Source organism: Corvus hawaiiensis, chromosome Z (assembly GCF_020740725.1).
Source record: "Corvus hawaiiensis isolate bCorHaw1 chromosome Z, bCorHaw1.pri.cur, whole genome shotgun sequence".
Taxonomy (NCBI): domain Eukaryota; kingdom Metazoa; phylum Chordata; class Aves; order Passeriformes; family Corvidae; genus Corvus; species Corvus hawaiiensis.
Window position 1 is genome coordinate 39514986 of NC_063255.1, and position 13800 is coordinate 39528785.

The 13800-nt window shown below is 43.0% G+C and overlaps 1 protein-coding gene across 4 annotated transcripts in view; it reads left to right on the plus strand.

Moving 5' to 3' along the window:
- Positions 1–726: 726 nt before the first annotated feature.
- GOLM1 (golgi membrane protein 1) overlaps positions 727–13800 on the plus strand; it is a 35163-nt gene continuing 22089 nt past the window's right edge. For 2 of the 4 annotated variants that reach the window (XR_007200733.1, XM_048290618.1), the window contains exons 1-3: positions 728–837; positions 7188–7361; positions 9966–10145. Coding sequence is in view for 3 of the 4 variants with exons in the window: in XM_048290618.1 (XP_048146575.1) it covers positions 7233–7361; positions 9966–10145 (309 nt within the window). In the remaining variant the exon portion in view is untranslated. Of the gene's footprint in view, positions 838–7187; positions 7362–9965; positions 10146–13800 lie in introns of all 4 variants that reach the window. The other 2 variants (XM_048290619.1, XM_048290617.1) reach the window with 2 other exon arrangements.

Here is a 13800-nt window from a genome sequence, read left to right on the forward strand (position 1 = left end):
CGGTGCGGGGCGGTGCGGTGCAGGGCGGGGTGGGGCGGGGCGGGGCGGTGCGGGGCGGGGCGGTGCAGGGCGGGGCGGTGCAGGGCGGGGCGGGGCGGGGCGGGGCGGGGCGGTGCAGGGCGGGGCGGGGCGGTGCAGGGCGGGGCGGTGCAGGGCGGGGCGGTGCAGGGCGGGGCGGGGCGGTGCAGGGCGGGGCGGTGCAGGGCGGGGCGGGGCGGGGCGGGGCGGTGCAGGGCGGGGCGGTGCAGGGCGGGGCGGGGCGGTGCAGGGCGGGGCGGTGCAGGGCGGGGCGGGGCGGTGCAGGGCGGGGCGGTGCAGGGCGGGGCGGGGCGGGGCGGTGCGGGGCGGGGCGGGGCGGTGCAGGGCGGGGCGGGGCGGGGCGGTGCAGGGCGGGGCGGTGCGGGGCGGGGCGGGGCGGGGCGGGGCGGGGCGGTGCAGGGCGGGGCGGGGCGGGGCGGTGCAGGGCGGGGCGGGGCGGGGCGGGGCGGGGCGGGGCGGTGCAGGGCGGGGCGGTGCAGGGCGGGGCGGGGCGGGGCGGGGCGGGGCGGTGCAGGGCGGGAGGTGCCGCCGCAGCGGCTGTCCCGCGGTTTCCCCGCGGACGGGCGCGAAGGCCCGGTCCTGCTCATCCAGGGCGCCCCTCGGGCTAAGGCGCCGCCGGGACGGGGAGGGGCCGGGCCGGGCCGGGCGAGGCGGGGCGGGGCGGGGCGGGGCGGGGCGGGAGCTTCCCCGCGTCCCTCTCTGCCCGCCCTCCTTCGCCTCGGGCGACGAGGGCAGCGGGAGGCGCGGTACCGCGCTCGCTCTTCTGCTCGGTGGGGGCGCAGCGGGCGGCACGGCGAGGTGAGGCCGCCGGGGGGGCCGGGTGGGTGGCAGGGTGGGAGGGTCGCCGGGCCGCGGCTCTGCCGGCTCTGTCCCGCCGGGGTCGGCTTGGCTGGCGGCGGTAGGGAACGAGCGGCGGCCCCGGCACGGGGCGTGCGCGGCGGGCGGCAGCCGGCCGTGAGGGCGGTGAGGCCGGCGAGGGGTGGCCCCGGGCGGGCTCCGTCCCGCGGGAACTTCCCGCTCGCTGCCGGCAGTGCTTGCAGAGGTACCGGGCCGGCTTGCCGGGGCTTAGCTGGAGTGTTTGCCGGACACTGATAGTACTTAATTAACCTCGCATTTCCTTGTTTCTTCAGCCAGCCTTCCCTCTTATTGAGCCGGAAACATCTTTGAATATTCCTAGCGGAGGTAGAAATAGTAATGTTGGAAATCAATGCAGGTGTGAGATACGTCCTCCTGCCTACCCTTCTCGGGAAGGGTCGGACGAGGTGGCCTTCCGAGGTCTCTTCCAGTCCGGGCGGTGACCTGGGACTGACTGTTCACCATCGTCCTTCTCCTCCTTCCGAGCTAGCCCCGCGTCAGTCTGCTCCTTGCTTTCCCTCTCCGTGAGCAGGACTGCGGAGGCCTTACCCCTGCTCAGGGCCCTGATGACTTTTCAAAAGTTCATGCCTCCAGAGGCCTTCCTTCTGCTTGCAAAAGTGCTACCCCCACTTCTTCAGAAATTTTTATTCGGCTGTTGGGTACAGAAAGAACACTGTTTATCGCCTGGGCCCAGGATGTTTGCCTTGCTTTACTTCATTGGTTCCCCTTGTCAGCTTGAAGATAGAAGGAGTTGATCAGATTTTTAGAAAATCTTGCTCCTGAATTGAACTTTTTTGAATGGCCTTTCATCTTACATTTTAACAGCATTTTGCTCTTAAAGAACTACTTGTAATGTTGAAATTTTTTTCTCTCCTGGTGGGAGGTCTGCATGTTTTACAGTCAAACCATGTGTGTAGCTTTTGCAGTGGTGGGGAAATGGTAGCACTGTAGTAGGTTTCTCATCACATATCTAAATTCAGTGTACTCTGTTTCCTAATCTTCGTTTAATATAAGTGGATGTCCTATTAATTGTGATCTTAACAAGCTAGTTCATGCTGTTTGGAAAAAATACTGGCAACAAAATATATTCATAAAAACAAATGAACAGTATGGCTAACTCTTGAGATAGTTCAAGTGTATAAGTTTGCATGTTTAATTTTATTTTCATACACAGTACTACAGGTGGTAGTAGTATTTTCTAGAAGTACACCTAGGCAGCACATCCAGAAACATGTATTTTTCCAGGTATTCTAGGACATTTTATCAAGTTATTTTTGGTTAGCTGACTTCTCTCATTGGAATAGATACCTACCTTAAACCTCTAGCATCTGTTTTGCCACATACCTGTTTGGGAATTCTCTTTAATCAGATAAAGGGCATTGAGGGTGATTGGTTCTTAGCGTCTTGTAAAGTAGTCGTTTGAAAGAAGAGAGAGTTCTTGAGCTGAAACATAATTAGTGGTAACAGTCACCCTGTGCTTGGACAGATAGTGCATTTTTAGGGTTTTCATAGTCTTCTGATCTGTTACTTCTAGTTTAAAATGCATTAGAAAAGGAGGACCTGAGACCTGAATTGACTATCAAATGGTTATTTCTGAGCAGGATGAGCGTGAAGTTGTTGAATGTGTTGTGGTGAAAATGCCCTTCCCTTCCTGTGAAATTGTAACTTGATAATTTGGGTAAATAGTGACTCAGTGACATTCATTCAAAGTATAGAAGTTTGAGTAGTGGCTGTTGCTGAATGTTTCAGGGTGGTTTTTTTTTTTTCCTTTTTTTCCTGCATTTTGTAGGTCCCTGTGTAAGGCATATAGGAAGTTTGTGGTCAGCAGGCTTGAGTTCAGTGCACAAACTTTAAATCTCTAGTGGAAAAATGTTTGTTTGACCTCTTGACTTGCAAGTTTGAAAAGAAGAACCACCCCCGGACAGTGTTGCTGCAGAGGATGATAAGAAATCTGTGCTGTGTTTTTTGACAGTGTACAGTTCCTGACCCCTATGTACGGTTTGTACAGCCTTGAAAGCATAAAGGTTGCTGCTGGCTGTAGCTGGTTCTCATCATGGGGCTGTGAATAGTGGTGCTTGTAAGTAAGATCCTGCTGTAAGAACCAACTGGATTTATCTTTATTAACCATGAACAAAATGAAAATTGAAAGGTTTTGACTCATTTTTTTCTGCACTCCATTTCCACCCACCCACAAATGGTCACTTTTTTTTGGAAGACTGGGCACACAAATGTTTGCTCTCTAATTCACTTTTTAAAGAATTACTTGTTTTTCCAAATTTTTTTTTTAATAAAACCAAAGTTCTAGTACCTTTTATTCTGATTTACTTGTGTCTGGGTATAACTAACTAACTTGTCAATGGAAGAAATTTTGAGTTAACTTGCTTGGTTAATCCAGCATGCTTTAATTCAAGCAGTTGGACATAGGAATTTTGTGACAATATCTGAAAAAACGAGCAATTTCTGCCAGAAGCTCACTGGGAAGTTGGAAAAGAATCTGCAACAGGTGGAGATAGTACCACTGTCTGTCTGAGGGAGATGGGAGGAGGTTCCCCATTCTGGTCCAGTCTGGTTCGGATGGGATCTTGTGACCTCTCTGCTGTGTATTAGTTGGTCCTTGTTGGGGTGGGTTTCTTTTTTTTGGTTGTTTGCTTTCTGTTTGGTTTGTTTTTTATGTGTGGGGGGATTTTTTGTTTTTTGTTTTTTGGTTTTTTTTTTGGTCTTGTCTCTGGTTGTGGCTCTACATTTCCATAGGGGTTTTAGTAAGACTTTGTCCTTACTCAGGTGTCCAAGGAGCTGTGCCTTCACTTTTCAGTGGCTGTTTCAGCTGTGCTTGGTCTTTAGATGCTGCTCTGCCTTATTCTGGCTTTGTACCAGTGCATTGGCTGGGTGGCAGAGGAGGTGGTTGGTAGGCAGGTGTGCTGGTGGGAGATAAGGGAGCCTTTTTGCTACTCTGTCTGCTGTGTGTCTATTGACTTTTTCATCTTTTTTGATTGTTCCTGCTCAGCAGGTCTTATAGAAGTATACAGATCTGGACCCTGTGAGCAGAGAGACTTGGCCTTGCTTCTGGGAGTCTGAAATGCACCATTTTGTTTTGTGTTTACCCCTAGTGTGTTGGTCTTGAGGGTTGGTTGGCAAGGTTGTTATTTATCTGTAGTGGAAGATTGCTATTCTATATACCAGCTATCCTACTTCAGCTGAGTACAGTAAAAGAAAGACTTGCTCACTGTGGGAAGTAAAAGTATGCTGTATGTTAATTTGCTTGAGCATCTCTGAGTCTAAAACATCTCATTTTCAGTGTGGTACCACTAGTTTGGCAAAGCAGAAGGATGAAATCTGCTGTTCAGAAGTCAGGAATTTTACGCATACGCTTATTTTTACATCTGTCGTGGACATTGGTGAAAGATGGAGTCTTTCGTGTTCAGTAAAACTATTTTCTTACCCATAAAATCAGAAACTTATTTTATATTCAGCTCAGATAACTGTGCCAGAGCAGATGTTTCCTGAAAAACAGCATGTGCAAATGCATTTTCATGTAAATGTGCTTATTGAGCTGATTTGCTTATCTTTCCTCTGAAATATGAGTGTGTATATCCATGGCAGAATGTTAAACAGTTTTTATTTTTAAACTATTGCGAGAGAGAATATCAGTATTGCAACTGAGGTAAAATTTTGGGTCTTCAGTATGCGAGTGGAAGATCCTTCTGTGTCTTTCATATTTTTCCTCTTTCTTTTGCTTTTCCTCTGTTCAGTATAAATTCCTAATTAATATAAATTATTTAAGGGCAAACAACACTGCCTTTTCTAGAAAGAGCAATGTATTGAAGTCAAACATGCTTTAGGGAAATCAGCACTTTCTTGCCTGTTTGTTTTTAACAGCTGAAAACAGCAGAAAAGGTGCTGATGCTGCCAGATTTGTGTACTATCTAGGTGTATTGGCATTTTTTATACATGGTTTTATGCCCGTGCTTTAAGCTGCATGGTGAACTAATTATTCTTTCTTTGAACAAGATAGTTGCTTTACCTCCTTAAATTTTTGACCTGAACAACTAGTCCCATATATTTATCCAGTAGATAAATTCCAGTGCAAGCTGTTACTGCTGATAATGTGAACCATTTTCTGTAATTCTGACAGCTATGAGGAAAATATCAGTTATTTTATTCAAGTCACACTTGGAATGAATCATTGCATCTTGCAGTGCTATGTTTGTAGTTTTTTCAAGTGTCAAGTGCACCTACTAATAATACTCTTGTAGCAAAGAGCAGGATAGGGATGACTTCATGACAGGTTCTGACAGATGTTTTTTAAAATACAATATTTCATTCTGGTATGCAAAATTACCTCTATTCTCTTGTTCTTACCTTAGGTGGCAGTGCTAATCATGCCCTTTGTGCTCTCATTTTTGCTGCTCTGGAGGTCTGTGGTTCTTTTCAGGGACCACATGTAAGACATGGTGGCTCTGTACTTCTCACTTTCCTGATGACACAACAGGAAAATAGTCTGTGCAAGATGTGTGTGTTTCTGCAGTTCATAGCTTTCTACTGGAAATTTGTGCATGACTCTCTGTGTGTTTTAATCTACTGTATCTTAATTTTTTGCTTTACAAGAAAAAAAAGCACGGTTCCTCCCCATGCCTTTGCTTCTTAGTGTTGACCTTACTTCATCTGTATGTGGCCCTGTGGATGTTCACTGGAGCTGTGCTGCATGTGTCCCTTTGCTCCTTAGATGAGGTTTCCTTTAGGCAAGAAACTCAAGTCTCAGGTGTTAGACTTTTTTGCATTCTTTCTTTGGATTGTTTTGTGGTGTGTTTGTGTGTGAAGAGGCAACATTTTCAGAAAGTTGCATTTTACTCTTACATATTCTGGGTATTCCACCCTCAAATACAAATTAGCAAGGTTTTCAAATGAACACACAGATTTGAAACCTTCATGAGTCTGGCAGTATTGTGCACTGACTGCTGAGAAAAGAGGAGAAGATAGATTTTTATCTTGGCTGCAAAGAGGGAATTTTGCAGAGGATGCATGCGCACTCTTAGGTGTAGGTGAGCTGTTAAAGGACTTAAGTGCTGGATGTACAGTAAAATCCACATTTCTGGTACCTGCAAAGGTACATTCCCCTGTGTTTACAGTGTATGTTCACATGAAAACCCTTTGAGAGCTGCTACCATTTATTAACTTTTAAAACCTTGCCACCTGTGCATTGCAGCTGTAGGGAAGAGTTTGCTTTGCTGAAGAGCATGTACCTTGAGAGATTGTACAATATATTTCTAGTAAGTGTATCCATTTTAGATTGAACTAGGGCCTTGTGTTGCATATGTATTTGCTGTCTGCCTGGTCTTCTGTGCTTATTTTTGCTGTCTTTTGTCTACAGGAGTGCAGAAAGAAAAGAAGTTAATCTCATTTTACAAGGGAGCAATCTTCTACAAACTACAGCTGAAATTCCGAGTGGAGTTTGAGGATTCATAAAGCTAGATGCCATTAGGCTTATTAAGGCCAGATTTTACCGTGTCATGAAATGAATGTAGCCTATTTCAAAGAGAATTGCAACTGCCCTTTGCCCTGCCAATCTTTTAAAATGGGCTGTTTCACAGAAATTATCCAAGTCTCAACAACAACCAGTAGTATCCCTGGTACTGCTAATTCATTATTTATTTTCTGCAGGAGCAGAGAAAGCAGCTGAGGATCAAAACGGAGAACACTTAATTCAATTTAGCATCGAAATCAATGGAGTGTCTGCTCATATTCATATTAATTTCCATGTTTAGATTATCCTTTAAATAATTTGATTCAATCTGGTTTCCTTATTTATTTACAAGCTTGGGAACAAGAAGTTAGAATAGTAGTATCAGATGGAATGAGTTGAAACGGCGCAATTTTAGGAAGCAAAGTGCAAATTCCTCCTCAAACAGCAAGACTAAGTTAATTTTCTGAGTAAATTAGGTAAACGGAATCTATCCTCTAGCCCAGTGTTGTCAGCTTAGCTTTTTGGGTAGAATATATGATAGAAGGATAGCTGGTTCTGTTTACTGCAGATTTTCATTGTATTGTTATCAGTATTCAAGACATCGCCCTCAAGACCGCGTGAAGCTTTATGTACAAGCTAATAGTGTGCGATGACCTTTTTTTGTCTTTCAGATGGAAATACCTGGACAGGTCAACACTAATACATTTACCTTCCTTGCTGGGTGTAGGCCTGTCAGCTGAGAGCTGTTGCATTATTGCAAAGAAAGTTTTATTGTGTGTATAAAGTAACTGTAATTGGGGATGCAGTATAATGTGCCGTTTTTAATTTGCAGGTTTCCATACTTGCTGTGGTTCTTCGGATTTGTTTTTTTCTTGCAATGGTAGGACTAGGAAACAGCTGTCGCGGGATGAAGTCTCCACCACTCCTCATGGCTGCACTTGTGGCGTGCATAATTGTTTTGGGTTTCAATTACTGGATTGCAAGTTCTCGCAGCATGGATCTGCAGGTAACATTCCTTTTGCTCTGCATGTCCCTTTGTACTTGTGCAGGTAATAAGCGTAGTTCACAAGAAGGATGATTCTCCTTCATGTGGCAAGTCAGGAACTTCAGCTTATTGTAGGAACTTCCATAAATTTTACAGTTGTTGCTTACCAGTAGTTGGAGACTGGGACAATGGGAGTACATGAAAGGAACCCAAAACTTGAACGTGCCTGCATGAGTGATACTTGTTACTTCTGCTCACACAAAGCATTCAGCTGTCTTGGGGCTGTTTCACATTAAACATGTGACAAATGCCATCCCCTGTTTTTTGTCCCCTCCTCCCAAGCACCCCCAGTTTCCTCACCATCATGGATGTAGACAAAGCAGAAAAGGCCTTGGCTTTTGGAAGCCCTACTCAATAGTAACAAAAACATCTTTATATCATGAACCCTGTGTTCATCACAAATCTAAAACAGAGCCCCACACCAGCTACTGCGAAGAAAATTAACTCTACCCCAGTCAAAACTGGCACACTCATATCCCTAGATTTGTCTTCGTATGTGACCCATAAGATTGTTTGCATACTTTCCCACCCAGTACAAGGAAATCTAGGTTGTTCAGTGTCTAAAAATCTAAATTTGTGTTTCTTAGTGACCCTTCTGAAGAAGGACATGCAAGTCATATGGAATAATTACCTTGTCTGATGATAACTAAATTTTTTATGGCTATTGAGCTTGGGTTTTAATCCTTTCTGGAGCATTTGTTCTGAAGTAGGGTACGTGAGTCAAGTTTCTGGTTTGTGACAATCTGCAGGACAGGTTTGGGGTTTTTTTGTTGTTGTTTTTTGTTGTTTGTTTTTTGGTTTTTTTTTTTAAATTCTTTTTTTGTTGTTGTTTTGCTTTGTTTTGGTTTGTTTTTTGTTATTGTTTTTAACAAGCTAACCTAAAACTTAACAACATGTTGATTAAATGTGGCTCATGAGAGCTCCTTCCCAGTTTATCCAGTGAATTTGTATCCTCTTTGTAACTGAGCCAAACTGAGCTACTGACTTGGTAGCTGAAGGAGTTGAACTCCTGTTTCACCTCAGAGTGGGCACTGTTCAAGCAGGACACTTGTGTCTGGCCATGCGGTTAGGGGTACGTCTTGGTTTTCCCGTATGACTTCTGAGACTCTGGTCATCCCTTGCTTTCCCTTTAGTCAGTGACCTCAGGATGGTGGCTACCAGTGGGTAGTAACTGTATCGATATTGCTAAGTTTTGCTGCACTTCCATGAAGCAGCTGATAGTGAGAAATATGCCACCATCCTAGTTTATCTTGATCTCAATAACCTAGAGACACAAGGTCCTCTGTTATTACTGATGTACTGTACCATCTTGTACATTTCTGCCAAAGTTAGCCTGAAAATTACTTCACTTGTGCTTAGTCATGCACTCTGAATGGAATAAAAGCATAGCTGAAGACATGGATGGGGCTTCTAAAGCACTCTGTAGAGCCATTTGTTTGTTGGCAAGACTTTGCAGCTATTACAACTGAAATGGAATGAGTGCTTTTCCTTGCTATTCCAGCTAAACTGCAAGTCTTCTTTTCTTTTTTTTTTTCTCTGCCTCCTCTCCCATTTCTTGCTTTCTGTGGTGGAGAAGCAGAGTAGGTGGGTCATAATATGCTACATAATACATAATATGCTACAAACTGTGGTGTAAGAAGGTTTGGTCCATGTTCGTGGAGTCTTGGAACATGCACATTTTTTATTATATCTAATTTTTAATCCACCTAGAATCACCAGGTCTTTTTTCATATGGGTAGATTCTGTTGATATTCCAACCCCTTTCCATGTTTTTGTATTCCTAATCACTGCTGAAGAAAAACTTTAACCCAAAATGTTTAGAAACAATGTCCTGCAAAACTAACTTAGTACTTACAAAAAAGAAGTGGAGGGGAAGGGAAAAGAATGTGAAAACATCAGGCTTGATTCCTTAGCTTATGTCTCTGTATTTGTATGTACTGGATGTGATGGTGTTGAATTTTCTTCTGACTGTAGCTGCTCTTCGAGCAATCAAGAAGAATGATGATTTTCTGTTTATGAATGAATTTTTCTTATACATGTCTTTGTGTAATAGCCATCGGTGAGTTGTTAATATAAAAGTTGGGCAATATTGTCCTCCCTCTGCTTTTTTCTAGCTCTTACAGGAAATCAGATTGATTTGAGAGCTGAGTTTTCACACTGAGTTAGTGTAGGACCAACACAGAAGTGTAGAGCTGTCAGAATTGTATGGGTTACATTTAAAAAATTGTTTGACCTTGTACTTCAGAAAGATTGTAGACTCTTATCTTTTTTATGTTTATGTTTTGATTTGGGGTTTTTTTTAAGCTCAAGTACTGAGCTTTTCATTTTTCTTATCTTCAAGTGAAATTTTGACAGTGCCTACAAAACATGCACTCCTGTTAATTTATGTAAAACTTGGGAGGTTTCTGTCTCTGTGTGTATGACAAGTATCCCTGGCTGACCCAGGACTTTCATGATACCGGCATTATTAGAGCTGTGAAATTTGCTATTCCTTGAATATATTGGACAAGATTCTGGCAAGGGGGAAGCATTTCTGTTTGCTTTGGCTAATCTGCTCTTCCTCAGGGTCGAGTCATGGATCTGGAAGGCAAAGTCCGCAGGGCAGCAGCGGAGAGGGGTGCTGTGGAGCAAAAAAAGAATGAATTCCAAGGAGAGCTAGAGAAGCAACGACAGCAGATCGACAAAATTCAGTCCTTGCACAGCTTTCAGATGGAGAATGCCAACAGAGTACATCAGGAAGAGAAGGTAGGGCTTTTTCTAGCCACTGTGGTCTGTGAGACTGTGGTCTACCAAGACACACTCTGCAACAGAAAGTGTTGCTCACATGTTGCAGCTGATGGGCGTACAGTCAGTGTTAGTGTGGCAAAATGTTTTATGATTGTATGGTATTGAGAAAATGGACCTTGAATGCATGTTTCAACATTTGCTGTATAGCTTAGAAATACTAGAAGCCGCAAGTTCTGCAGTTCTGAATAAAACTCTTACCCCCTCTATAAATCATTGTTACCATACTTGGATTGGCCCTTGGCTTTCTTTCCTGTATACTAATGTTTTAAAAATGAAGAAAAAGAGGAAGACGCTCCAAGAGATATATTCCCAAATATTTGTAAGCATAAGTGATTGATGTTTATTTCTAAATGCATTACAAACTTTGTGTCACCTTGGCTTTCTGCCTCTAAAACTCAGTAGTACTGGGAAGACATGAGAAGGTAAAACTTTCATGGCACTGCTCCTGACAATTCAGCTTTGCCAGGGGAATGGAATTCCTTTGTGAAGAATGTGAAAAAAGCTACTTAAATAGTAGTGTGTATGATTCCTGCTGTGTAGCGTCTTACAAACTGTTTTGCTGTATATTTTCCTTGTGTTCCTGATACGGCTTTGATTGCAGTTGTTAGTCAGTAATATCACTTTTCTCCCTATTAGCAGAAGCATTTAGTTAGCAATTGCTTCTCCTGTAGAGTCTCTTGGCTGAAATTTATAGATCAGTTTTCCAGGACTATTACGTTCAGCAGGCTGAACAGACACATCTCATGATGGTAATACGTGCTTTTCAGGTAGCAGGTTCACTGTGAGGGAATGGTTTGCTGCTCAAAATGTGATGTGTGAGCAAAATACCACCAGTTTAATATTTGAAGGACATAGAGGAACAAAAATTGAGTAAAAGTGGAAGGTAGAATGTGCTCATCAATGGTGTATACAATTAATTTATTTTGAAATATTCTTTACCCCAAGTCTTCAAGGAAGTAATAAACCAATTCTTTTTTACCTCATTTGAGACAAACATGTTTCTTTGATAATTTCTCTCTTCTTTGTGTTCAGTCTTTGCATATACTTTAAAAATATGAGGTATAGTTTTGTCTATTTATTTTTTTAATTTATGTATTTTTTAAAATGATACCTCAATATTCAGACAGGATTCAAGTGAGTAATCAATCTTGTTGTTACTTCTGCCTCCTATTATTGGGTGTTGCTACTGAATGCTGTGGCATTTTCTTGCATTCTACTTCAGTCCTACAGGGAGTGAAAACACATGCGTGAGTGGAAAAAAATAAAAATCAAAGGTAAGAAAAGGGCAAATGTAATGCAATATTATGCTTCCTTTCTGTAAGTAGATATAGCCAGAGTTACTAAAGGGCACTGAAACTGTAAGGGCTGGCCACAGAGTTTATAGCACAGGCTAGCAAGATGGACAGATGCTGAGAGAGTTTTAAGGAAGTTTAGAGAATGAAACGTTACTTCTGCCAAGCATGGTGTGCCACCTTTTTGTTTCAAATTTCTGGCATCAGATGAATGGTAGGTGGCACCACACAATACACTTTCCTTGGGGTATTTTTGAGTCTAGAGGACATGTGGGAACTGTTCATTAAATCTGGCATCCATGCCAGGAGAAATGGTGAAAAGTATTTTACAGAACTAGAACTGCTGTTGGACATGGGGTGGAATGTGGTGTCTGGGGAAGACTCAGAGTGGCTTCTGGAAAAGAAAGTCTTTATTCTGAAGTATCTTGCTGTTTTCTTCTGAAAGAGTCAGTGATAAAGGCGAGGGAGACAACGCATTCACACCTGGAATTGCAATGGCTTGTAGAGATATGCAGCCATGTGGTAAGACAGTGGTATTGCTGGAAAGCTGTGCATTTGTCAAAAGAAGACATCAGCCAAGTTGGCATGGATTCATCCACTGTAATTCAGGAATGCCTCTGATATGGTGGCAGGGAAGAGAGGAAAAACTTAGTTCTCCTCACTAATGACCTTTATCTGAAGAAGCTGTATAGGATCAGAGGCTATTCCACAGAGGGATGTGGAATATAAGACTCTTTCTGAGTGCTTTTTTGTTTGTGTGTCTATACCCATGTGTAAGTGTGTTTTGTATGTTCATGTCTTGTATACACACACATAACCTTGTTGGTTGGCTCCATGGATTCCAGTGGAATATGTGATTCCTGGGAGGAGAGTAATGAATTCACCCTTTCTGATTCTGGGATGCTTGTTCCTTGAACTGAACTTTATTTGCTCTGTGAGGATTAGCAGCAAGTATTTACCTAGTCAGGAAGAATGAATGCAGATCCAAATCCCAAGACTCTCAACTCATTTTACAAGTATTTTACAACCTCTATAACTAACTAGAGATTCTTGAGTCATAAATGAGATTTTGCTTAGTTCTTCTTGCTGTTCTTAAAAATTAAAATGCTTTTAGCAGAGGTGTAAGACTGATTGGTCCATCTCAAATCTCTCACTTTTTCAGGAAGAAATTATGGTTCTTCTGGCTATAGAAGAAACTTACATCCAAGGCATACTTACACAATCTGGTCTTCTAACCAAAAGCAACTCCTCAGTAACATTTGAGATCAATTGTAATTGCAGTTCATCTCTGCTCACTGTGTTTTATTACTCTGCTGATAAAACACAGAATAATTATAGTGCTGATTTACTTTCATACCAAACTGAAACACCAGTAAGGTATGTGCCCAGTTAGTCATTGTTACTAGCAGTGTGGTAATCTCTTTGAGTTAAATCTGTGTTCTTTTGTAGTAGAAGTGTCTCTGTGCTACTTGAAGTATGAGGGCATAGAAAGTAGGTAGTCTGAGCCTGTTATACCAGGTGGGCTCACCATTCACCGAGCCAATATAATTCTGAAAAATTGCTATTGTAATTATTTTCTTAGGTCTGAGTATGTATAAAACACTACTGTCACCAGTCTGCCTTTAAAAAACCTGCTTGAATTTTTAAGGATTAGTGCAGATTTAGGAAATGGCTTCTGGAAATCCATGCAGAAATAGAATGAAGAGATCAAGTAACCTTACTTGAACACTTGATAACCACAATTCAGGAATGCAAAAGGGCTGTTCCTAATCTGTAAACAATTTTGTAAAGAATAATATTCTCTGTGGTTGTTATTCAGGGCTCATGGCTTCTGGGATGTACAGAACCACAGAAGTCTCTTTGAAGAGCATAAGTACAACAATATGTTTAATATCACTTAACTGCAAGAGCGTAATTTTGCAGTTGGTAATTTTCTTTGGATTTACATATATCTCCAACCTAAATCTGGTTTTACTGAGGAGAAGGGCCAAGGTTTGTATGTTCTATGTGAAGCATGTCAGTGTCCTGTTGCTGAGTATCTTTTAACACTGGCCACAGCTGCTCTCTGGTCCCCTCCCTCTGGGAAAATTTCAATTCCCAGCACAATCTTCTGACACAAAATACCTATTGGTATGCACAGAGTCAACTCCACTCAGAAGGAATTACAGTAGTCTGCAGGGAGAGAGAGGAAAGGTGCCTTTTCCTTTTCATTGAAGGCTATATGTGTTTTATCTTTTGATTCTTTTTTTTTCAACCCAAACAATATTGCATCTTCTAGTTTTGGAAAAGCTTTGAGGTAAGGAAGCACTGCCTCATGTCCC